This window comes from Propithecus coquereli, unplaced genomic scaffold, assembly GCF_000956105.1.
Source record: "Propithecus coquereli isolate 6110/MARCELLA unplaced genomic scaffold, Pcoq_1.0 Scaffold26, whole genome shotgun sequence".
NCBI classification, from domain to species: Eukaryota; Metazoa; Chordata; class Mammalia; order Primates; family Indriidae; genus Propithecus; species Propithecus coquereli.
In genome coordinates this window covers 3,870,611-3,897,590 of record NW_012148174.1, presented here as the reverse complement: position 1 = coordinate 3,897,590, position 26,980 = coordinate 3,870,611, and the positions used below count along the sequence as shown (strand labels likewise).

Sequence of the window (26,980 nt, the reverse complement as noted above, 5' to 3'; positions counted from 1 at the left end):
TTGCCCTTCCCCATTCTGCCGCGTTAGGACGCAGCATTCCTCCCTTCCAGCAGATACAGCAACAAGGCGCCATCTTAGAAGCAGAAAGTACCCTCACCAGACAACCCAACCTGCCAGTGCCTTGGTCTTGGATTTCTCAGCCTCCAGAACCGTGAGGAAATAAATTCTTATTATTTATAAACTACCTCGTTTCAGGTAGTCTGTTATCCCAGCACAGATGGACTAAGATACTGTTTTCTGAATTTTTTATATTTTTAATTAAGTAAAATTGACCTTTTTTGATATATAGCTCTGTGGGTTTTGATACATATGCAGATTAGTGTAATCACTACCATAGTGAGAGTACAGAACAGTTTTATCACCCCAAAACTTCTTTGCTCTATCCCATTATAATCACAGTCTTCCTCCACCTCTAACCCCTGCCAGCCGCTAATCTGTCTCCATCAGTATAGTTTTCTCTTTTCAAGACGTCATAAGTGGAATTGTACAACATGTAATCTTTTGAGACTGGTTTCTTTCACTCAGCATAATGCCTTTGAGAACCATCCAGGTTATTTTATGTATCAATAATTCACTTTTTTTGTTGTTGTTGAATTGTATGAGTGTTGCACAGTTTGTTTATCTACTCACTTGTTGAGGGACATTGGGTTGTTTCCACTTTTTGACCATAGAATAGAGATGCTGAAAACTTTTGTGTATAGGTTTCAGGTGAACAAAAATTTTCATTTCTCTGGTGCAAAGGTTGGCAAACTTTTTCTGTAAATGGCTAGATAGGAAGTATTTTATGCCATGGGGTCTCAGTTGCAGCTACTCTGCTGTTGTAGTATGCAGGCAGCCATGGAGAGCACGTAAGTGAGTGGATGGGGCCGTGTTCAAACAAAACTCTAGTTACAAAAATGGGGTGTGGGCTAGATTTGGTACCTGACTATAATTTGCCAACCCCTGTTCTGTTCTGCAGTAAATACCTAGGAATGGGATTGCCAGGTACATGATAAATGTATGTTTATCTTGATAAAAAAATTGCCAAACTTCTAGTTCATCAATTTTTAAAAAATACATAGTTTAGTAACATTTGAATTATGGGATGTTACTGAACTCAGACCTTATAGTGCACACAGCAGATGCACATGATTTATGACAAGACAGGTTTTTGTCATGTCTTATATTGAGGATTCATTTTGCCTTCTACTTTCATTCATATTCATGTGTGGTCTTTTGGCTTTGGATGTATCTTTTCTTCACAAATAAAGTACATATCCTTTTTTCAGTAATTTGTATTTGAATTAGTTGGATATGGTGGAACATTTCAGGGACATTGCCGTTTTTAAGTATTAGTAGCAAAGGATCAGAGAGCTGCTGTATTTTTAAATCAGTTAAACAGTTAATTTCATGCTAGAAATTGAGTAAAACTGGATAGGCAGCCATCATACCACGGCATGAAACCTTTTCAGTGTAGAAGCCAAACCCACGCTGTTTACCCAATGGGAGCTCACCTGCAAGATTATGTCTTTGTTCTGTGTAAGTTCCTGATGACAGCGTAGGTGTTACATCTTAGGTCTATACCCAAGTACCCCAGGAGTTCTTAGGAACAAGGTCCTGCAGATGCGGATGGGGGGGTTGCCGCTTGTGTTTGTTTTATCTGTGGAATGCAGAATTAGCTTTCTATTTTGTTGTGATTCACTTTGCCACAAAAACTGGGATTTTGGGTTAAAAGGAAGGCAGATCATCTTGGATATATTGTACCAATAGCTAATGAAGTTGGAGATGATGAATAAAGCAAAGGAGGTATAACTTTCTAGTTAGGGTTACTATTTATTAATTTTTCTCTTCTGAAAAAGCAGTGAAGCCCCAGGACCGTAACAGCGTTAGGCGGTGGGAAGAACATTTTGTACTAATAGTAGTCCCGCTTGTCTTGATGTGATGGTTGAAAGGTTCTGTCTGTGGGTGGGAAGTGCTGCACTGTTGATACAATATGCTTTTTTACAAGAGTTAACTCTTTGGAAAACAGACTTTTTCCTTTGTTCTGTGGGCTTGTGCCGTGGCAGTGAAATCATTGGTCTGGCAATTGAGCACGATCCCCTTGGGGAATGAAGTAAAAGTCACAGGTCATCTTCCCAGAATATACATGCATTCACAAATGCAGTATGATGTTTCAGGGCTTCATTTACTCCTAAGCCAACACTGCCCAATATAACTTTCTGTGACAGTTGAAAATAGTCTGTATTGGTTCTGTCTAATACAGTAGACACTAGACACAGACAGTTCTTGAGCACTTCAAGTATGGCTAATGCAACTGAGGAACTAGATTTTTTACTTAATGTATTTAAATTAATTTGAATTTAAGTTTAAATACCCACATAAAAATACTGGCTGCCATTGTTCACCTCTGAAGCAGTTGTTGCAGTCAGTAGTCATTGTATCTTGCCGTTGAGTTAAATTTTAATACAGGTTTCGCTGTCTCTAACAATGTAGCTTACTTGTAATTTAGGAAGATTTTAATGGCGTTTCCAGTATTTGATCCTGTTTCTTCCATAATGCGGGCTCCAGAGTCAGTTTGTCTTGGGCTGTGAGGCTTGTTCGGAGAACGCGAGGCGAGTACGTATTGAGTGTTGCCTCGTAGGCTCTCCAGAGTTGCTGTTCCTGCATTAGGAGCACTCTGGTGATTTAGAGCCACCTTGGCTCAAGTGTTTTAGAAGTACATTTCTCATAGTTGAACATTTTTTCGTAACAAGATAAGAAGGTTATGGTGACCTCCATAAAATCTGATCCTCACATTTCTGTGGCGATGGTTCTCTCAACCCTGGGTGCACATTAGAATCAACTGGGGGGCCTATAAAAACCGTGCCCAGCTCTAGCCCCAGAGGTTCTGATTGGAGTAGGATGGGTTCTGGGCATCAGAATATTTTTTAAAGCTCTCTAGTTGATTCTATTGTCCAGCTAGGGTTGAAATCCCTCGTGTATGGGTTAGAGGACCTGGGCCACCCGTGTCAAGGAAAATTTCTGAATTAGAGACTAATTTATAACCTTCCGCCTACCCCTTTCTAGTTGGAGCCCAGATTTGAGTCTTGAGTAAAATGCCACAAGAGGAGCGAGCCCTATTGTGCTCATACATTCAGAACCTGTTATACAAGGAGCGCCCTAAATAAAGGTCAGTGTAGGGGAAGAGAAATTAGTGGGGTTTTGTTTTTAATCTTTATTATCATTGAATTTGTTGGTAAATTAAGACTGTAAATTACTTGTGAGTAGAAATGGCTTTTTAAATGAACTTGATTTATAGAGTTACCATTTACAAATTTGATCACTATATCATATGTATCTTGAGAATTATTTATTTCTAATAGGCTATTCAAAGGAGGATGTGTATTGTATGTACACCTACCTATATGCTTACACCTATTTAACGTATCTTCGGAAAGATATTTAAGAAATTAGTAATGATGCTCTGGGGAGCGGAACTGGAGCCCTGTGATGGGATATTAACTTTTACTGTTCTGTTCAGTATGGTCTTTTTAACTCCATGCTTTCATTAAATTTCAAAAAATAATTTTCAATGACTAAAAATGCTTTTTAAAAGTTTTATAAATATGCTTATAGTTTTTTCTGTTTGGAAAATAGAAAACCACCTCACATTCTTCAAAACTGAGGGTCTTTTCTTATTATTTGGTATGGCATTTCTTGTTTGGATGTGTTATTTAGGTGCACACATCAACTTTCCCTCTCTTGAACCCAAGTTTTTTGGGTTCTTTTTTTTTTCACATTTTCTTTTACCATTTTACCCACGTCCAAATTTGTCTCTCTTTATCTTTTGTGCTAATTCTTATTCCTTTATTCTATTTCCAGCTCAGTTAATGGCACTACCATTCTTCCTGGCACCCAGCCTGGAATTCCAAGTCCTCTTCATCTCTTCCCTGTGATCCTGAAAGATACCCACTTCCCAGTTTGCTAGTCCTGTGTCAGTGGCATTACTCCTCCTCTCTCACACCATGGCGCCCACGGCTACCTCCACTGCGCTGCCTTTATGTTGAAGGATCATTTAAAACTGCAGTTCCCAACTGCCAGGCCGAGGCCATTACCAGTCAGTGGCCTGTCAGGAAATGCCCCCACCCCCAAACCCCCATCCCCAGTCTGTGGAAAAATTGTCTTCCATGAAACTGGTCCCTGGTGCCAAAAAGGTTGCAGACCGCTGGTATCCATCCCACACTTCACACTATGTTTAGAAATAATTTCTCAACGTATATTACTCTCCTGCTTGACAGTTTCTTGTTAGCCTTTCACGTAAGGCCTTTTAGGATCTGCCTATCTGCCTTTTCTACGCAAGACTCATCTCCAGCTTTCCCCGTATTTACTCTGTGTTCCCACTCTGCTGAACTGCTTGGACAACCCAGCAGCATGTCTTGTGCTTTCTCTTCTGTGTACATACAGTTTAATTTGCTTCTCTATTGATAGTTAACTGCTTCTTCCTTGTGTTCCCATAGCGTCTTGTTTACTTACTCATTATTGTTTGTTATAGCACTTATCATTGCTTATATTATATCTTTTAGCTTAACCAAGAGCTGCTGGAAGGTAGAATGTAATCCATCTTTCTATTACTAGCATCTAGCAGAGTACTTAGATGTATTAATAAAAAGTGTTATTAAATGAACAAGAAAATAAAAGCACACACATTTTTGTGCTCTTGCTTTATAATCATTTGAACTCACTAATTCAGTGTTTTTGAAAATTTAGTAAGAGCTAGTCTGAATTGTATATTTATGAAGAAAGAGTTTACTAAGTTATTTGTATAACTGAGATTGAGGAAAATGTTTACTTATTTAAAAGAGCTGACATTTTTTAAAGTACCTTTAGATGGTTGATGATTTAGAATACTTTTCATGCAAATCACTCATGTAAGTATAAGACAATTTGACTATTATTTAAAGCAGAAACCAAAGTAAGCCTTTATCAACATAAACTAGGGTTTATGTTCTTGAAAGTAGTAATGCTGTATTTATTTAACATATATTGTTTCTGTGTTTTATTTATTCTCTACTGCATTTTCATTTGAATATTGACATTTATCTGCCTTTTATTCTTAGCTTGAATATAATGATCATGATAGAAATTTACTGTAGTTTCTAAGTTTGTATTCTTTATAGATACATGCATATATATATAAGTTGATTCTGTGCTAAATTATTTTTTAAAACAATAGTTTTAAGTCTGTAAATCTTGGTGGTCTGGAATTTCTCAAATTTTCAAATGGGAAAATCTAGAGATTGAAATAAAACATCTGGAGATTGAGAAATTTAAGTGCTACCCCTCTCTAGATGTACCTCCTATAAACTTATCTACGGTAGGAAAGGAAAAAAGTCCATTTAAAGATGATTGAGTAAAAGCATTTATATTCTGTACTTCTTCCAAATGCTAACTGAACATAACTAAAAGAATAGGGAAGAAAGCTTTTAAGTGAAATGAGGAGAAAACCATAATCCCAAGCCTCAGACTGCAAGAATTGCTGCCAAATACCATGAACATTAGAACAAATTGAGGAAGTGTGCAACCATCTACAGATATTAAACACAGAGCGCTCACCCACAGTAGGTGGTATAGAGGCCACACATAGTGGCAAGCAACTGAGGCTTCAGGAACAGAAACAGATGTCCCCACCCCCAAAAACTGTGGTGGCAAGAAGCAGCAGAGTAGAGGCATCTTTTAATACAAAGCAGCTGAAGGGAAGTAAACACTGAATCACAGTGCAGTGACATAAAAGTACATTATTTTATTCACAGAAGAATAAGGTGAATAGTTACTGTTGATGTTGGAATGAGTTTCTTCCAAGGTTATCTCATTTTCGTTAATGAAAAAGATTGCTCAGAACTTATTAAATTACATAGTACATCACTGAATTTAATTGCTAATAATAGCCTTTTATTTGTATTTTCCTTTTATGAATTCTGCCAAGAAATTATTTCCTTAATATTCTGAATATTAAGGAATATTAGGGGCTGAGGAATAATGTTAGGATTGGGGAAGATTTGAACTAAAGAGAACAGGAAACTCTCAAAGGAAAAGAAAATGTAGTTAGGTGTATATAACATTTCCCTATGTGTCAGTGTATCTTGAGATACTAAGCAGTCTCTGCCAAGATATTACTCATGAGTCATACTTCTTGTTACCAGTCTGGTTACACCCTTGGTGGAAGATGCACAAAGGAAACACGGGTTTTGTGTTTTTTACTTCTTGGGGACAAAAATACTTGATAATTTTGTCCAAATGTTTTTAAGGAAGACCAAATAGTACTATCTCTTGAAGGAATAGCTAGAAAATAAAATTGCCATTACTTTCCTAAATAAAGTTATTTCATAAAGACAGAGTCAGCTTCCATTTAATAAGAAGAGAACCGGATTTAGAGTTGTGTGTCTTGAATTCAAATTTTAGCTAATACTAGTTATTGGATCTTTTTGGCAAATTGCTTAATCTCTCTGAGCTTCAGTTTTTTTCATCTATAAAGTGGGCATTGTACCATTTTGCTATAGGAAATAAATGAGTAAATTTCTGTGAAAATACCTAGCATTGTACTTGGCTATGAATCTTAAGTCTCTGTATTTCCTAGATAAAGACTGACACAGAGGCAGGAAGCTGGAGTTCCTCAGGGATTGATCCAGCCTTGGCTACTAATTGCTGGTACTGTCCCTTTAGACTTTTAAAAATGATTCAAGGGCAGAATGGTTAGTGTTTTCCACTTGCAAAAACTGGTTACAAACCAATCAGCAGAAAAATTTGTGTGTTAATAATTAACATATGCAAAGAACAAAGCTGCAAAAACCTGATTGGCTAGAATGGTTTGAGGATGGCCAGTGAAGTTCACTTTTTTCTTCTATTGTTGAAAGTCTTTTAAAAATGTACTTCTCTTTCTTGACATTCTTCCTGCCCACAGGCCTGCCTCCCTGCAGCTAGATTAGGTTTCCCTAACTGTTCATTTCCCTAGTCTTTCTTCACCTTTATATGTAGGTGGTATAACATGCATCACCTTTATCATCCTTCGTTATCTTTGCTACCACCCAGACTCTAAACTCCATGAGGTCAGATATCCTGTCTATCTTAAATGAGTTGTCATTTCCTGGCAAATGGTAAAATGCGACATGTGCTAGTTATTGTTGATCTTCACCACTATATCCCAATTATGCTAGGACCTACCTAGCATAATTGTTAACTATTTATAAATTACTCATCATTCAGAATATTGTATAAATCATCATTCTAGATCATAATTTTCATCCTATTTCCACAGAAAGAATGGGAGATTTTGCCTAAGTTGTAATGACCCCAAAATACTAATAGGAAGTTGCTCTTTTTTTATTAAAGCCAAATGCAGGTTACTGAATACTAACAGAACCATCTTGGTATTCCCAAAGTGACCTTTTTGTTATTGGACCTATTTAGACATGTCTGAAGATTGGAAGAAGGTCAGATTCATTTTGTCATTAAAAGTTGCACAATTTATTTTGATATTACTTAAAAAACTAGTGTTATTTCTCCCTTTCTTTCTGATGCCAGACATCTTTCTGGGTCTGAGAGAAGGTGATTGGTCTAGCTCTTCCCTCTTTGGGCCAGATCCTGTTTCCCTCAGGGTTTACAAAACATGTTGAGTTATTATGGCCGAGACAGTCATTTCCTCCTCCCCAAGAGGGTGGAGAAGTCTATCCAGACTTTATTTTGTTTGAGCTGTTCTAAGTCACAAACATTTGGGAGAAAAAACCAAACAAACAAAAAACAACTTTTACCTAAATTTTTCTAAAGATATAATTTTGTTCTTGTTACTTGCTGAGCAGATAAAGTTTCTTTTAAGGCAATTTTTTAACATTGAATAGAGAATTAACAGGAATAAAATGGCTACATTGAGAAATAGCTAAGAATCACTTTAGAAAAAAATACATGTATTTGATTTAAATACAGTTCAGTTGAGACTACTTTAATAAATGAATTAGTTGGTATTTAAGTATTATATTTTAGTTGTCTAATGTAAATATGTTCTTATATAGAACAGTGATTTGTTACGGTTAATTGAACTAAATTCAGAAATATTGCAAAGTAACTATTTCTGTTAGAGTGATAAATTTTATGAAAGAGAGGCACAACCATTCTATAACAGTAGGTGTTATCTTAGTATGTGTTTTTGCAAAATGTATGTTTTGTGTGTGTGTATTTTTAATTTCTAAAAAATGGTACTATAATATATATTTCATCTTATTTCTTAGTGCTTTTCACCCATCACTCTATTTCTAAGATGCAGCCATCATAAACAGATCGAAAATACATACTTTTAAATGACAGTATATGACTGTGCATTGCCTATTCATTTTCTCAGCAGTAATTTCTTATACAGCCTCCAACAAATCCCTCCCCATGAGAGAATTTCTTTGGGATATAGATGTAAGAACAGAATGAAAGATTTTCAGTAATGCAGGGTTGCCTGTTAGATCCCATACCATTCTGTTTTCCCACCAGTCATGTTTGTAGTTTCTGTCCACGTGTGTAAGAACATAGGGCTTTTTCCAGCTTTCTGATTATTATAAGCTATTAGGTTATTAAGTATGAAATGTCCAATTTCCTTAACTACTACTAAGTTTGACCGTTGATATCTCTGACATTTCACTTTGACATTTCTTGTTTTACGTTTATTGGGAAGGTGCATCCTCAGTCTTTCAAATGCATGTTCTGGCTTGTGATTGTCTTTCACATTTTTTTAGAGCAATTTTTGTGAAACCATGGATAAGTCAAAAATTTGTGTTATTTTCGAATATGAGTTCTGTTGTGGAAACAATGCAGTGCAAATAGCTCAAAATATCAACAAAGGATGTGGCTAGTGAACACACAGCATGTCAATGGTTTGAGAAGTTCCGTTCTGGTGATTTTAATTTTGAAAATGAGCCACGTTGGTGACCTGAGACCAAGGTGAATAATGGTGAGCCGAAAGCTGTAGTGGAAGAGAATCCATCTCAACCTATGCGTGAATTACTGGCAAGGTTTGACATCACTATTCCAACAGTACTGGAGCATTTGAAACAAATGCGCAAGGTAAAGAAACTGGATAGATAGGCACCGTATGAATTAAACTAGTGTCAGAAGAGAAATAGTCTCAAAGCTTGCTTTTCTTTGCTGTCACGACATAGAGGGGAACTGTTTCTATACTGTGTTGTTACATGTGATGAAAAATGGATTCTTTTTGACAATTGCAAGTGTTTGGCGCAATGGTTGGATGGATAAAGATGAAGTGCCAAAACACAGCCCAAAACCGAATATTCATCACAAAAAGCTGATGGTGTCTGTTTGGCGGTCCAGTGCTGGTATTATCCACTACAGCTTCGTGAACCTGGTCAGTCGATTACAGTGGATGTCTACTGCAGCCAACTGGATGAAATTATGAGGATGCTTGCCGTGAAGCAACCGACAATTGGTCAATAGAGACAGGCCAATCCTCTTAGAAGGCAATGCTTGACTACATGTCGCACAAACAACGCTGTTCAAACTACAGCAGCTTAATTTGGAAACTCTGTCATCCACTGTATTCAGCAGACCTCGCACCAACTGACTACCACTTCTTCCAGGCTGTGGACCACTTCTGGCAAGGAAAAGTACTCAGTTCTCAACAAGCTGTGGAAAATGCCTTTCATGATTTCCTGGCCACTCGCTCTCCAGGCTTCTTTGCTGCTGGCATAAATGAGCTACCATTAAGATGACAAAACTATGTTGATAGTTTAGGTGCATACTTTGATTAATTGTACTGCTTCTTGTTTGAAATATAATAAACTACACTTTTGATTCAAAATCGGACATTCATATTTAATGACCTATAATCGGTATAAAGTGGTGTTTCCTTGTTTTAATGTGCATTTCTCTGATTAGTAAATTAAATTAAAACATCTCTTCATTGCCTTTCAAGTTGCTCATTCATATCTTTTTCCTTTTTCCATTGGATTGCTGTATTTTTCTTGTTAATTTAAGAATTTTTTATAAATTCTAAATTCTAATTCCTGTCAGTTTTAGATATTCCAAATATCTTCCCCCCTTGTGTTCCCTTTTTTTATTGGTTCCCAATCTCCTTTCCAAGTATTTAATTTTGATGTAATTAAAATATTTAATTTTGATGTAATTATATTTATCATTTTATTTTTGTATATGGTAAGTGGTTTTGAATTTATGTTTCAGAAGTTCTTACCTGATTAATAAAGCTATCTTTATATACTTTCTTCTATAACTTTATAGTTTACCTTTAATTCATCTTGAGCCCACCTTTGTATGTGGCTTTAGGTAGGAGTCTAATTTTATTCTAAAATTAATTACTTTCTGGGTACCATCTACATGATTGTTATGTACCCTTTCCTGTAACCATTATCCCGTCTTAGGTTTCCAGTACATAGATAGGTCTGTTTCTGAGCCTTCTCATCTCTACTTTGGTTGGTTTTTATTACTTGTTCTATTACTGTGGTTTGGTAAAAGATTATTTTCAAAATCTAAACATTACATAATGTAATTTTCAAGTTTCATCATCATTGTTACCTGTTACCTTCCTTAATAAACACATTTACATTGTGTTTAACACTTTAGTAACCACTATGGTTCTTGAAACATACGTATTGGAAATTCTTGATAAATTTCGTTAAATATAATTATATATTCTTTAAATATAATTAGGATTCTTGGATCAGTTGCTTTAAATATAATTGCTTCATGGGTCTCTTTCTGTTTTGTTTTAATGTCAAATTGTGCTTTTCAAGAGAAATCTGAATTTGAAATTAAATGAGTTGTCATCTTGTCTAAAATCTGATAGTATATTAAATATTTATATACTCTGAGACTATATTAAGTGATATGAAAAATTTTAAATCATTCAGAAGCTAAAGGCAAGTGAAAAATTTTTTAAAAACCTAGATAAATAATTAGTTTTATTTTGGGAATAGGTTACTTTGAAAAACCAGTCCAAATATTTTAACTAATTAAAGTTGTAGCTCTCAGTATTCCTGAATGACTTTGTGTGTTCTGCTGGGATGAAAAATATATGCATAAACCAAAATCAACTAAAATGTCTCAGAGTGACTCAGTTTTGACCATAGAATGACTTTGTTTTGTGTAATTTCAAAAGAAAGAAAAAAATTCTAAAAAGTAATTGAAAGTTTCTTGAATTCTAAGGCTGTATTGTATTCTTCCCTACCTGAAAAATTTTGCTCAGCCCAAATTGTGATTTTTAGATTGTAATTTTGAGACAGCACAAACACATGTGTATATTTTGTTTTGATCACTAAATAGAAGTTATATGTGCTTTCTAGGGGGAGTTGGGTAACAAAATGAAACTTAGGTTTATATACTTTATATGGAAACATTTATTCCTTGTACCTTATATTTTCTATTTCAACCATTAAATTCAAAAGTCTAGACATTTGAAATAGATTATATGTTTAATTTTAATCTCCAAATGCTAAACCCGCTAGCAAATATTTAAACTAGAATATTTCAGTTGTATAGTTTTTCCCTTTTCCTTAGCTCTAGTTGAGCTGTTAATTGTAAAATATGATAGGAGACAAACAGGATGAGAATAACAGGTAGGTATGCTTGATCCTTTAGTCCTGAAATTAAAGGCGGTGTTTTTCTTTTTAGATTTTTCTCCAAAATAATAAGAGTTAGGCTTTATTATGAAACGTTAAAAAAATAAATCTAGGAAGTAGTCAATTTCCTACTGCCAGAGGGTCTGTGCCAGTTCCTTCAAGATAGTATTTTATGTATTTTATTACATGGTATTCCTTCTAAGAGGATGATGAGGCTTACCAAGAAAAATGTGATAAACTGCTTTGTACTTTGCAAAATTATTTACTTTAGCAACTTATTTCCTCAGAAATTAGAAATACAATATAGTTAAAATATTGTCACTATTTCAGATGGAGTTACAAAATAGTTAACTGATAAGAATAGCATTTCTCCTCTCATTCTTCTTCCCCAAAGGCATTTTTTAAAATAGGCTACATGTGATCAACAGTGAAATGATGTAATTAGGACATGGCTATTTGTGGTAATCATTCTTATGTTTTGGTATGGTAGAAGGACAGAGATATGGTTTTTAAATTCTTTTTTCCTCTTCATCCATTCCCTCTACTCTTTAACTCCTATCCCTCAACCGCTTTAGTGAAATCGTATTCCTTAGCCATGAGGACGTAAATACATTTTTATATTTCATGGGTAGACTATCTAATGCAAAAATTGTAAGGGAAATGATACTGCGATTAGTGAAGGGTATAAAATCCAATGACAAGTAATTTTTGTATCCTTGATATTTATATTAGTATCACCTTTTCTTTTAAAAATTGTTTAAGAGTTTCATAATTTTCCTAATCTTTTTCATTTATATAATCCTTATTAAGTGAATAAAGAGCAGATAATATATACATATATAATATTTAATAATTTGGATAGAGGCATTCTCTGCCTCACTCTATCCATGCATTTCCCATCTGGCTTGTTACACATTTATCAAGCACCTTCAGCGTGCGAGGTATTATGCCAAACACTAAAAAGTCAAACATAAAAAAACATAGATCACCGACCTCACCGGAGATTCCTTTTCAAGGAATGGTGGTGGAGTTGCTCATTTTCTGGAGATACCCTCTATAAATCCCAAGATGCTTTTACTATACCTGTGGTAGGTTGAGAAATAGCCTCAGACGGGATCAGACTAGGTTGTTGGCTGTTGACTAAGAGCCTTGATGTGGGTATTCAGTGCGTGTTTTTTCTAGGTGATGAGCACGTGAATTTGCGATGTGGGTCTGAGATGATGGCACAGACATACGCACAGGTGAACGAACAGGTTTCTTACAGAGAGCAAAGAGCCGTCAGAAGGCATCAATTCAAGTCCTATCTGTGCTGCTTACTGACAGTTAGGGAAAGTCACCTCTCTGAACCACCTTTCCTAAGGGAATGTTTGAACATTGCATTTCATGATGGTTTTTCATGTGCTTCATGGTTACAAATACTAATGTACAAATGTATATACATTAAAACAGAAGTAGATAAGCAGATTTTAACAATCATTTTTATTTTATGATCTTAAAGATCATATTTTAGTTAGAGACCAATTAGATTGTTTCCTGGAAAAAAAAATGACACTTGAATTCAACCCTCAAAATAAAAGGGATGTAATTTGACAGGCTAAGAAAGAGACTTGGTGAATGGAAGAGAATTTGCCTAAGATGTAACTCTGTTTCTTTCAAAGTACTTCCAGAAATAACTGTAATGTCTTATTTATTTATCCTTATGATATGTTTGAGATGAAGCAAGGATAGCTTTTTCTGCTTATTCTTTAAATTTAAGCAAACAGTTCACAGGGGGCTATGTTATTTGCTGCCAGATAAACACAAATGATTTCCATGATTCCATGAAATCTGTGACAGAAAAGAATATTACACAGACTGAAATAGAAAAATGGATTAAAGTAAAAGTGTATAATGTAATGCTTAGCAGTCGATGCATGTCTATGGTAAAAAAAAAATTGCAAGATTTGTAAATAGTAAAATCTATTACATGAAAACATGGACTTGAACAGGCTAAATTGAAAAACATCAATTGTATATATCTGTGACAAACAATTTAAGAAGCATAATAAGACCTACCATTGAACTTAAGAAGTATAATATTATCGATATCATAAAATTTTCCCATGCGCTTCCTCCCCACTTTGTTCCCTGCTTCCTTCTAGAAATGACCTGGAATTTTCTATTGATCCCCAGCTTTACATTGTGGGTGTATGTAAACAAAATGAAAAAAATGTTATATATACACACGTACAAGCAAAACAATATATTAATAGGCATGTGTACAGTGTTGCTTGTTTGGGAGCTTTATTTAAAAAAGTATCATATAGTATATTAACTTTTGCAGCCTTTTTTACTCAACATTCAACTTCTAAGATTCATCCATACTGCTTCATGTAGTGAGTTTGTTCATTTTTACTTTCGTGTAACATTCAATTATGTAAATATACCAGAAATTATGGTTCCCCTATTGATGAACACTTGTATTTTCAGATTTTTGCAATTCAAGCTGTTGCTTATGAACATTCTTTTATACATCTCCTTGTGCATACATAGGAAAGTTTCTCTAGGGTATATACCTAGGAGTGGATTCATATGACGTGCACAGGTTCAATTTTACTAGATAATGCCAATCCATAAACACTACATTTAAAATATATAACCCTTTTGTCCACATCTTAACCAATTTGGAAGTCACATTTAATTTTGATATACAATAGTGTATTAATATCCTGTTGCTGCTGTAACAAATCACCCTGTTCTTAGTGGCTTGAAACAACACAGACTTACTATCTTTAAGTTCTTGAGGTCAGAAGTCCAAGATTGGTTTTACAGGGCTGAAATCAAGGTGTCTGTAGAGCTGTGTTCCTTCTGGGTGCTCTAGGGGAGAATCTGTTCCTTGCCTTTTTCATCTTCTAGAGGATGCTCATATTCCTGGTTTATGGCCACATCATCTCTCTGACCTCTGTTTCCATGGTCACATCTCCTCTCACTCTTCTGTCTCCTCCTTTGCTCCAGTAATATAGAATAATCTTCTCATTGCAAGATCGTTTACTTAATCACATTTGCAAAGTCCTTTTTGCCATATAAGGTCATATACAGTTTCTAGAAATTAGGGTGTAAACATCTTTGGGGCCATTATTCTGCCCAAGACAAACTCATTCTTGTATTAATTTGTATTTCCTTTATTACTAAGGAGATTGTATAACCATTTATACAAGGTGGTCCTTCATGTTTCCTTTTCTGTGAAATGCCTATTTGTCTCTTGTCCATTTTTCTACTGGGTTATTTGCCTTTCTCATTGATTAGAAGGCATTATTTACATATTTTGGATCTAATACTTTTTTGTTTATTACAGATACTACAAATGTTTCTTTCCCAATTTGTGGCTTTTTTTGTGGCTTTTTTTCTGTGTTTGTGGCTTTTTTTCTGTGTTTACTTTTTTTCTGTTGGATTTTGATGTACAGAAGTTTTAAATTTTGATAAGATTGGGGTGTGTGTGTGTGTGTGTAGTTTCTGTTTTGTATTTTCTTAAAGACATTTATTCCTTGCCCTGAGGTGATAAGGTACTTTCCAGCATTTTCTTCTAAATTTTTAAAAAGTTTTCTCTATCAAATTATTGTCTTTAATTGCTGTGGTGGCAAGAGCATAGTGAATATAAGCTACTGAAAGTAGAGGTAGTTGTGGTTGGAAAAGAGAGTTATTCAGGTGAGAAGATGAGTGAGTTGATAAATATTTCTCTGAATTAATGATCAAGTTACTACTATGCAGATATGTTCACATTGCTTTAGGATGAAGTAAGGTCATGAACTATCCATGATAGGTTTCTAGGCAGTAAAAAAAAAAATCTGGCCTTTCAGACAGAGGAAAGACTGTGGGAAAAGCATCGAGTGTTTGAAATTGCATGGCCTGTTGAGTGATGTGATCAGAGCATGGGATGAGCGCAGGGATAGGGCAAAAGGTACAGCTTCAAAGTTATGTGCACACCGGATTTTGAGGAGCCTTTTTATGCCTTGCAAAGAGTTTTGACTCGCTTCCATCCCAGCCACCTGTGTCACTTTTAAGGGAAATTGTACACTGATCTGTCTGGAATTTTAGAAGAATGAGCATGGCCACATTACGGACAGGGTAAAAACTGGAGTTAGTATTCCCACAGTACCTCACGTACAGTGAACGGTTAAGGAATTAGCTTCCAGCAGTGCTACTGCACTTGGGGATTCAGCCACGAGTCTGCAGTGCATTCCTGTGATTATTAATAGTGAATTTTCAATCTTCTGAATGAATTTGATATCTAGTAATAGGCAAATGTTATTTTGAGGATGTTTGGAAACTAAAGCAAATGAGTATGCTGGGTAATTCCATTTTTGGTAAAATATGATGACACTGATTTGTAGATGTAGCCTATAAAATGCTCTGAAAGCAATTCTTAAAGAGGAGTTTTGAAAAGTTTCTTGAGCCATGTCAGCGTTATTATGTATACATGGACTTCTGAGGTAACTAATTGGAAGAGCAAAATTTAGCTAAATGTATAAAGTATAAGAACTCATAATAGGCCAGGAATGGTGGCTCACGCCTGTAATCCCAGCACTCTGGGAGGCTGAGGTGGGAGGATCGCTTGAGGTCAGGAGTTCGAGACCAGCCTGAGCAAGAGCCAAGACCCCATCTCTACAAAAAATAGAAAAATTAGCCAGGTGAGTGGCACATGCCTGTGGTCCCAGCTAATTGGTAACTGAAGCAGCAGAATTGCTTGAGCCCAGGGATGTGAGGTTGCAGTGAGCTATGATGATGTCACTTGTACTCTAGCCTGGGCAACAAAATGAGACCCTGTCTCCAAAAGAAAAAAAGAAAGAAAGAAAGAACTTGTAATAAAAATCCTCATTATTGTATTATCAATCTGTGAAGAAGCCAACATTTATATTACCTTCATTTATTTCTTCTACAGCATTCTTCCTTTCATTAATGTAGATACAATTTTCTGACCTATATTATTTTTCTTCTCCCTGAAGAACTTTTCCCATTTCTCACAGAGAAGATCTCCTCATGATAAGTTCTTTCAGTTCTGATTGTCTGAGGAAATCCTTATTTTTTCTTCACTTGTTTTTTTTTTTTTTTTAAGATGGGGTCTTGCTGCGTTGCCCAACTGGGTCTTGAACTTCAAGTGATCCTCCCACCTCAACCTCCCAGGTAGCTGAGATTACAGATGTGAGCCACTGTGTCCAGCTATTCCTTCAGTTTTCAAGGATAATTTCATTAGATATAGAATTCCTAGGAATTTGGTGGGTGGAAATTTGGCAAATTAGGTTGGTGAGTTTTTCTTCTAACACTTTAACACTCCTTTTCTTCTTGCTTGCATGTTTTAGATGAGAAATCTGCTATAACTTTTATCCTTGTCCCTTTATAGGTAAGATGTTTCCCCCTCCCTCTTAACCCCCCAACCTCATCACACTTTTTCCACGATTTTCTCCTTGTCTTTGATTTTCTGTAGTTTGAATATAATATACTTACATGTAGCCTTTTAGGTATTTATCTTGCTTGGTGTTCTTCCTGGACTTTTTTTTTTTTTTTTTGAGACAGAGTCTCACTCTTTTGCCCGGGCTAGAGTGAGTGCCGTGGCGTCAGCCTAGCTCACAGCAACCTCACACTCCTGGGCTCAAGTGATCCTCCTGCCTCAGCCTCCCGAGTAGCTGGGACTACAAGCATGTGCCACCATGCCCAACTAATTTTTTCGATATATATTTTTAGTTGTCCGACTGATTTCTTTCTATTTTTTAGTAGAGACGGGATCTCGCTCTTGCTCAGGCTGGTCTTGAAGTCCTGACCTCGAGGGATCATAACTTTATGTTGTAACCAATCCGCAGACTTGTAGAACATTCTCCACAGTTCCTAGTAATCCAAAATTAGAAATGGAGAAATAGTGTGGCTGGATCCCCCAGGCAGGAATACCTGCTGGGAAGGTGTATGGCCAGGACTGCAGGGCGAGTGGAGGTCCTGTTGAGAATTCAACATGGTCTGATCTCTGCTGAAGAACTGGCAGAAATCAAGGGGTAGGCATTCAAATGAAGACCACGGATTCAGTGAGTGAGAAAGGTGGGTGGATTAAAAGATGATCTAAGTGAGATTTCAGAATTTGAAATGTCAGAAATAAATTCCTGGCGATGACAATGTCTAGAATATGGCCCTGGAAATTTCAGGTCAGCTGAAGTGCATTTCATTCCTGAGGTTATGCTCCCTGCTTTCTGCCTCCTGCTAAGAATACTGGTCAGTGATTGCAGAGCCCAGTGACCTGAACTAGAGGTTAGCTTAAATATGTAGAATGCGCAGGTTGTCAGTGTTAGGCATTCACAAATTACAGAAGCATTGTGTTATAGAAATTTTCTTGCAGGTGTTTTTATTAGAATTTTGAACATAATATATATATAAACACTCACTCTCAGCAAATACTGGGGATCTGAGATCAGCCTACAAAAGTTTATTTATTTCATAATACAATTGAATTATACTATATTAATCATGCCAAATAACTACCTTTTAACTCTTACGGTAAATGTACCTTTGGCAATCCCATTAGTGGTTGCAAGCCGTGCTCCCAAAACAGCAGTGGGAGCCCTCGTAGGAAGGGATCAGGAAAGGTGGCTGGTAGATTTTAACAGTAGCTGTTGTAAATTATGTCCAAGTGAAGTTTTCACATATGAAGAGAATTAAGCACACTGAAAAGCTGTTTAAAGAAATCTTGCAGTAGGGCTAGGGAATGCTAGGGAATAGGTTCTAAGTAATTGTATTTTGTCTTTTAAAGGGGATGGCTGATCTTATAATGTCTCACAGATTGGGCTAAAATCTGATGGTGAGTGTCCTTGAATGGCAAAAAAAACTTAATGCTTCAGAAAGTAGAAATTTTAAATTCTAATTCAGGATTATATCTATAATTTTTCTAATGTTCATGTTAGATTGCTGGGTTATATTACCCAGTTGGTTGGCAGCCTCTGAGAGTTTTGCCTTCACTCCTTAAAAATATAAGAAGCTTTGCCTTTACTTTTCAAGGTACAAGAAAAGTAAGATTTTCCCCCAGAAAGATTAAGGGGTAAAAAATAAACCCTTAGAATTACTTACAATTCTTTGAAACTATGAGTTTTCCCTCGGCCATATGAACTATTTATTTCTTCTCTCATATAATTAAGGAGTTACTTAAGAAAGGTATTATAAGTTTTTAGCTGAGCTACTCAAAGGCAGGTGGTCACTTGACAAATACGTTTTTAAAATTTAGGCTAGTTACTTGTTCTGTACTCTTCTATAATTTAATAGAAAACTGTTTAAAGGATTTGGGGTAGGGAAGTTTAAAGTGGTTTTCAAGGATTAACATAAGAGATTAGATTAAGAAATATTATCTGGCTCTATTGCAGTAATTATCCCATTGCTATTTAAATAACGCCCTGTAGGCAGTAAAAATACTTTTTTCTTGTGAAACAAAATAGGGTCTGTATTAGAAAGCCAGCTCTTACACATAATAATCTTTATAAATATTTTGAAAATCCCTATTAACATTATCCAAAAAAAATCATTCTTTGGTTTGTCCTCATAATTATATTTTACATATCTCTTCTATATTGCTTTATAAATTTACTAAACATCCAACTGAGAAATAAATTTTCCCTTCTTATTTATCATTTTGCGAGTCTCTAAAACATAGTATTTTAAGGGCTTATAATATGTCCTTTCCCTTGCTTAAATATCTAAAAATGTAAGTAAAAAGGAATTAAATGTTTCATGATCAAGATAAAGGAAGAAAAGAATAATATTTATTGAATGTAACTGATGTACTTGGTTCTTTATTGAAATAATATTATGTTTTGTAAAAAGGCCATGAGTAAAGATTTTGCAGATGAAAGAACTCAAGGGGCATTTAGAGCCTTTCACCTGAAGTTATCTGACTTATTAAATGGGCATCTTTGTACAGATCTGACAGATAAGTGCCCATTCTTTCATCTCATTCACTGCTGAAGGGTATTTTAGACTTGATACTCTTGGTCTGAATTATGTTTTAAATATAAACATTTAAATGTGGACAAAGCAATGATTCAGAAATCTGATATACTTAAGTGTTTTTGGCAAATTAGGAGCAAAGGAGGAATCTGAATTTTTTTTCCCTTCATCGAGATTATCTGAGTAATTGAGAAATACCGGTAAACCCAGTGAGTTCCTGTTAAAAAAAATATATTCATTCTGACACTTGTTATTGTTTGGTGATGGGCACACCTTTAGCTGGGACTCGAGCATTACAACAGTGATCTATCTAACCTAAAACATTTGTATCCCCTTAATATTTTGAAATTAAAAAAAAGTAGCAGTATATAAAAAAATAAAACAATAAGCAGACTTTATTCAGGACTGTCATGATAGGTGTGGGGATCATTGCAGTGGGGTTTTGCAGAAGAGGAAAAAGATTGAGCTCAACTCCTAATACGACATGGAACAGTGGGAATTTACAGCCAAGGAGCAGGGCGGGGATCAGTGGATGGAAAATTGCCAAGAGGAAATATCAGGGGTAAAGGGAGATTCTGGCTAAACCAGCCCAAAGAGATTCTTGCTGAAGGCAGGCCAGGGCGATCAGACATCACCTTGGGGGGGTGGGTGGAGGGATGGGATGTGATCAGATATTGGGTGATCAGATAAGTAGGGTAGGGATTCTGGTTAACCTGACTTAGCAGGATTCTTGCTAAATTTGGACAATGCAGAGACAACATTGAAGCCCAGAGACAACATTGAAGCCCAAAAGACGGGGCCTAGGTGAGAAGACCTTTTACAGGAACCTGATTCGAGTTTGATCAAAGACAGAATCTTTGTCACTTTTAGCTGATTGGTATATATCCTTTTGTATCTGATACATATTAAATAACCACAGTACAATAGCTTGATTCTGTATAGTTAGGTAATGTTTGTCATAATGCGATCATATGGTTTTTCTAATTAAAATGAAAATTGATTAGTATATCTTTGGAAAAAGATTTCTTCCATATTCTGATTGTTACTTGATGCTAAATAAACAAACATGCTAACTAGAGCCACAGTTTCCCAGAATTTTATAATTTAAAATAGACACATCAATATGAATAAGTCAGTTAAGCTAAAAGGCTTGGATTCTCATCCAAGTTTTATTTACTATAGAATTTTGAGTGGGTTGGTATTGTCATGGAGGCCTCCTTAAAGGTAGGGAGCAACCACATTTGCAATAGCAACAAAAAGAATACAACTCTTAGAAATTAACTTAACCAAATAAGTGAAATACTTGTATGCTAAAAATAATAAAACATTGATGAAGGAAATTAAAGACACAGATAATTGGAAAGAATATTCTTTGTTCATGCATTGGTAGAATTAATGTTCCTAAAATGTTTATACTACCCAAAGTAATCTACAGATTCATTGTAATCCTTATCAAAACCCCAATGGCATTCTTTACAAAAACAGAACAGTCCTGAAATTCATATGGAGCCACAAAAGACCCACAATAGCCACAGCAGTCTTGAACAACAGAACAAATCTGGAGGCATCATACCTCATAATACCAGAATATATTACAAAACTATAGGAATCTTAACAGTATGATACTAGCATAAAAACAGACATATAGAACAGTGGAAGAAAACAGAGATACCAGAAATAAATCCATGAGTTTGCAGTCAACTGATGTTCAACAAGGATGCCAAGAACACACAGTGGTGAAAGACAGTCTCTATAACAAGCAGTTTTAGGAAAATTGGACCCTTATACCATAAACAAAACAACTCAAAATGAATTAAAGGTTTAAATGTAATACCTGAAGCCAAAAACACCGCTAGAAACTATATAGGGAAAAAGCTTCTTGATACTGGTCTAGGCAATGATTTTGAGAAGGATGACACCAAAAGTACAGGCAGCAAAAGTAAACATAGTCTGGTGAGATTGCATCAAACTGAAAACTTCTGCACAGCAAAGGGAACAAGCAGTAAAATGAAAAAGCAACCTATGGAATGAGAGAAAATATTTATAAACCATATATCTGATAAGGGTTTAATATCCGAAATATATAAGGGATTCATACAACTCAATAGCAAAATCCAGATAACCTGATTAAAAAATGAGCGAAGTACCTGAATAGACATTTTTCCAGAGAAGACATAGAAATGGCCAACAGGGATACGAAAAGATGCTCAATATCACTAATCAGGGAAATGCAAATCAAAACTACAGTGAAATACCACCTCACTGTTAGAATGGCTGTTATCCAAAGGATAAAAGATAACAAATGTTGGCCAGGATGTGGAGAAAGGGGAACCCTTGTATCAGTATCTCAAAGAGTATCTGTACTCCCATGTATATTGCAGCATGATTCACAATAGCCAAGATACGAAAGAGCCTGAATGTCCTCTGACAAATGATTGGCTAAAGAAAATGAGATGCACGTACACACGCACGCGCGCGCGCACACACACACACACACACACACACACACGAATAGTATTCAGCCTCGAAAAAAGAGAAGGAGATCGTGTCATTTGCAACGACATGGATGAAACTTGAGGACATTATTACTAAGTATGAAATAAGCCAGTCACACAAAGACAAATGCTTTGTGATCTCACTTATATGTCTACATTCTATAGTCAAACTCATAGAAGTAGAGAGCAGAATGGTGGATGCCAGGGCTGGCAGGAGGGGAAGATGGGGAGATGTTGATGAAGAGGTGCAAAGCTCTGGAGCTCTAACGCTGCTGTGCCGTAGTTAACAATGCTGTGTTGTATGCTTGATATTTGCTGAGAGAGTAGATACTAAGTGTTCTCACCACAAAATTTTTCTTAAAAATGGTAACTGTGAGGTGATGGATATGTTAATTAGCTAGACTGTGATTCTTGACTTTTGACTTTTTTTTCTTAATGATGTAGACCCCTTTAAAGTTGGGGAATCTCTTAGAAAAAAATTTTTGAAGTATTTCAGCATCGTGAGTCCTGAGTCCTACCCACAATCTCTAGATTATAAAAAGATGAAGGAAAAAAAGCAAAACTGTGCATAATCTAAAATGTCAGCTAATTTACAAAATTTTTATAGTTTACTTCAGATTTTATTTTCGTTCTGGCAATTTCCAGGACCGTAAATACCAGTACACAGTAGGTTATTTGAATGTATTTGTTGAGATTTTAATATTTATATTTGGAAGACTTATGTATTTTCCAAGAATGAAATATGTTGAACATCTATGACCTGGACTAATTTCTGTTATTTTGTAGTTTAAATGTTCTCCTGGGCTCTTTGCCTGTGTGTCTAGGCACCGTTCCCTGCAGTTGGCCACTGGAAAGGGTACAGACTGCACTCTGCACGGTAGTCGGGACAGAAAAGCCAGCGGCACAGTTCTAGGCAGAAGGTATCTTTCTGCTCCTCACCTGCGCTGTCATATCACATCCTCCTGTTGCAGCGAAGCTAAAGTGCGTAAGCATATGCCTGCAGCCAAATACGGATTTCACTCAAAATTCTCAAGGGCAAGTGTATTTAAAATGCTTGTCCTTCTTACAGTTTTAAAAATCAATAGGGAGATGTTTAGTAAGTAACATTCTAGCCTTGCAATAGCCTTTCATTTCTTAAGAAATGGCATACTGGCTTGTGTGGTTATGCAGCAAAATTAAAAATTAACCTCAGGCAATGCCTGCTTTTCTACAGATTAAAAAGCAAACTGCCTTTCATCCAAATTCTGCATATTCATAATGTCCTCCCAGCCTTCCTGGTTCCTTTTTGTAAGATATCCTGTTTTTGTGTCTGGAATTAGCTAATCGCTGGCACAGTCAGTAGTGGTTAAAAAGGAGTAATGGTGCTTTCTGAAAACAGTGTTATTGATTTTGTATATACTTTAGCACAGTGGTTAGTTTGCATATTTTTAAACTGCAGCTCCAACAAGGGATACACTTTATATTAGGATTCAATACACATTCGTACACCCTTATCTGAAATAAGCTTCATGAAACAATAGTTATCTTTACTATGTGTATTCTCATTTTTTCTATTTCTCATTTTAAAATGCTTGTCACTTTCCACTAAATGCATTAACGTGACTCAGCAGAGTTTCAAACTGTTGTTTGAGAACATGATCTTCAGTTATATGATCCTTTTATGATTTATATGATATACTGGGATATTATTTAATTTGCATATTTTCAATCTATGACATACACTGTTCTCAAGCACTCTAAGTGTAATTTGTCGTTTACAAAAACAAAAATAGAAAAAATTTTTTGCGCAGATATAATTATTTATTTGCATTGTTTTTAGGAAATTGCCTATTTCAGCCAGCTCCAAAATTCCTCAAAACTGCTGAATTTCCTTGATTATTTTTTCCATCTAAATTTTTATTATTAAACATTTTCCCACTTTGTCCATTAGTTTCACTGCCCCAGGTGTTTACTACGCCAAATGACTTGTTGTCAAATTTTCACACCATCCATATTCATAAAAGAAAACCACAAACCTACCAAAAACTTTGTGGAGCTCTTGCTTTTCTTGGCTATTTGTTTTTGATGTTTTGAGATTCGCATGAACTTTGTTTTTCATTCTTTTTGTATATGCTTAACTATAATGTTATTGAGGATGAAATGTCAGATTTCCTTAACTACTAAGTTTGACAGTTGATATCTCTGACATTTCACTTTGACACTTCTTTTTTTATGTTTATTGTGAAGATACATCCTCAGTCTTTCAAACACATGTTTTGGCTTGTGATTATCTTTCAAATTTTTTCAGAGCAATTTTTGTGAAACCATGGATAAGTCAAAAATTTGTGTTATTTTCAAATATGAGTTCTGTTATGGAAGCAATGCAGCACAGACTACTTGAAATATCAACAAAGTGTTTGGGAAGGATGTGGCTAATGAACGCATAGTATGTCAGTGGTTTGAGAAGTTCTGTTCTGATGATTTTAATCTTGAAAATGAGCCATGAGGGTGACCTGAGACCAACGTGGATAATGGTGAGCTGAAAGCTGTAGTGGAAGAGAGTCCATCTCAACCTATATGTGAATTAGCAGCAAGGTTTGACATTACTATTCCAACAATATTGGACCATTTGAAACAAATGCACAAGGTAAAGAAGCTGGATAGATGGGCACCTCATGAATTAAACGAGCATTAGAAAAGAAGTTGTCTTGAAGCTTGCCTTTCTCTGCTGTAATGACATAAAGGTGAACCGTTTCTATACCATATTGTTACCTGTGATGAAAAATGGATTCTTTTTGACAATCGCAAGTGTTTGACACAATGGTTGGGTACAGATGAAGTGCCAGAACACGGTCTAAAACCGAATATCTGTTTCGTGGTCCAGCGCTGGTGTCATCCACTACAGCTTCGATTATAGTGGATGTCTACTGCAACCAGTTGGATGAAATGATCAGGACGCTTGTGATGAAGCAGCCAACATTGGCCAGTAGAGACAAGCTAATCCTCTTCAAGACAACGCTAGACCACATACCGCACAAACAACACTGCTCAAACTACAGAGGCTGGAGTTGGAAACTCTCTATCATCCACCATATTCACCAGACCTTGCGCCAACCTCTTCTTCCAGGCTTTGGACCACTTCTTGAAAGGAGAAATATTCAGTTTTCAACAAGCTGTGGAAAATGCCTTTCATGATTTCCTAGCCACTCGCTCCCCAGACTTCTTCGCTAGTGGCATAAACAAGCTACTGTTATGATAGCAATACTGTGTCAATAGTTTAGGCGCATACTTTTGATTAATTGTATTGCTTCTTGTTTGAGATATAATAAACCACACTTTTGATTCAAAACTGGACATTTCATATTCAATGTCCTGATATTAAGCAACCTATTAGTAAGATTTCTGATCCTTTTACTTGTTGAGCTTGACATGACTAACTTAATTGGAAACATTTGTTACTTGTCTGATTAATGTTTTATATTTAATACAAATTGTGGCAAGGCTAGTGGGAACTTCGAGTGCCATGATTCATAATTTGTTATTCAGGGAGATATATCAAAATTACTTTGCTTCTCTGTCTTTTCTGTTTAAGGACGTACAAAGAAATATTTTAGACAGAATTTTCTGTTTTGCAGACTTTTGATAAGCTCTGACATGCATGCTTCACCTGGTCAAGATGATGGCATTTGACCGTTTATGTGTTGCCATCTTCCTGCAGAATTAGAAGCGTTTCTCACCAACCAGCCAAGATGAACATGGTGAAGAGGATCATGGGGCGGCCGAGGCAGGAGGAGTGCAGCCCACAAGACAACGCCTTAGGACTCATGCACCTCCGCCGGCTCTTCACGGAGTTGTGCCATCCTCCCCGGCACATGACCCAGAAGGAACAAGAAGAGAAACTGTACATGATGCTGCCAGTGTTTAACAGGGTAAGTACAGGTCGCCATGCACACACCTTTAAGGAATTAGGAATGGGAATTTTAAGGTTAATCTGATGTCACAGTTAGGAAAAAATGATAGGATGAGTTAGTCTTTAAGAAGCTTGATGTTTTTATTTCTTCCTTTCAATTTGCTGCCAATTAATGTGATGTGATATGAAACTTGCTCAGAATGAACTACGCTTGGAATTAATTTCTTCAGTTCTAGCAGACTACAGGAAGGCTGTGAGCCTTTGTAAAATGTTTCTGTAATGGTAGGGTTTTGAAAGGGGGTAGATTGTAAATTATCATTTGTGTTATTTCTCTTATCTTCTGAAGTGATGGTTTTATTACACCAAATGGTACAATTGCCCAAGCTCTTTAAAAAATCATTGCAGTTTGTTTTGTTGTTTGGCTGGTTTTCTGTAAGAGATTCTGTATGAGGATAGTTATAGGCCATGGAGACTCTAAATAGAGTTAATATTTTCATGTATTTTGTCTATTATTTGTAGTAAACTTGTTGGGGATTTTTTAAAGTAACTTTTTAAATTTATCAAAGGTTTACAAGTACATAGTTTTCAAAAGTCAAGTGGTTCCACAGGCTGACAGGCGCCCTCCTGCTCTCTACCGCTAATTGCTGCTGCCACTAAAGCCTTTTAAATAACATACTCGCACTCCTCTTTTCTTGATTATTCAGTTTTAATTGACTTCCCACTGAGCAATGTGAGAATTACCTTTTTTACTTCTTGTCCTTCTAAACCATAGCATACGTACTCAACACTCATTCATACATGCTACCCCCTTATTTTATCCATATAGTTATCCCATTTTTGTAAGCGGTATTCAGTGTTTACTGTCTACTGACAATGGTGTAAATTTATTCAAAGATGAACTTTAAAATATACCTCATTTTCCCCATTACTATAGAATTTCTTTTTCCCCAGACTTCATAACTGTTTCAATTTCTGTCTTTCCATGTCTCTGTTTCTGTCTTCCTCTTCTGTCTCTCTCTCCTTTCCTTCTCTTCTTTCTCTCTCCCTCCATCCCCCCCTCC

General features: G+C 35.9%; 1 protein-coding gene across 1 annotated transcript in view; it reads left to right on the top strand.

Moving 5' to 3' along the window:
• The window catches only part of WDFY3 (WD repeat and FYVE domain containing 3), a 208,769-nt gene that overhangs the window by 30,204 nt on the left and 151,585 nt on the right, over window positions 1-26,980 (top strand). The window contains exon 2 of the mRNA XM_012647224.1: window positions 25,728-25,938. Coding sequence (XP_012502678.1) covers window positions 25,759-25,938 — 180 coding nt within the window. The 5' untranslated portion in view covers window positions 25,728-25,758. The remainder of the gene's footprint in view (window positions 1-25,727; window positions 25,939-26,980) is intronic.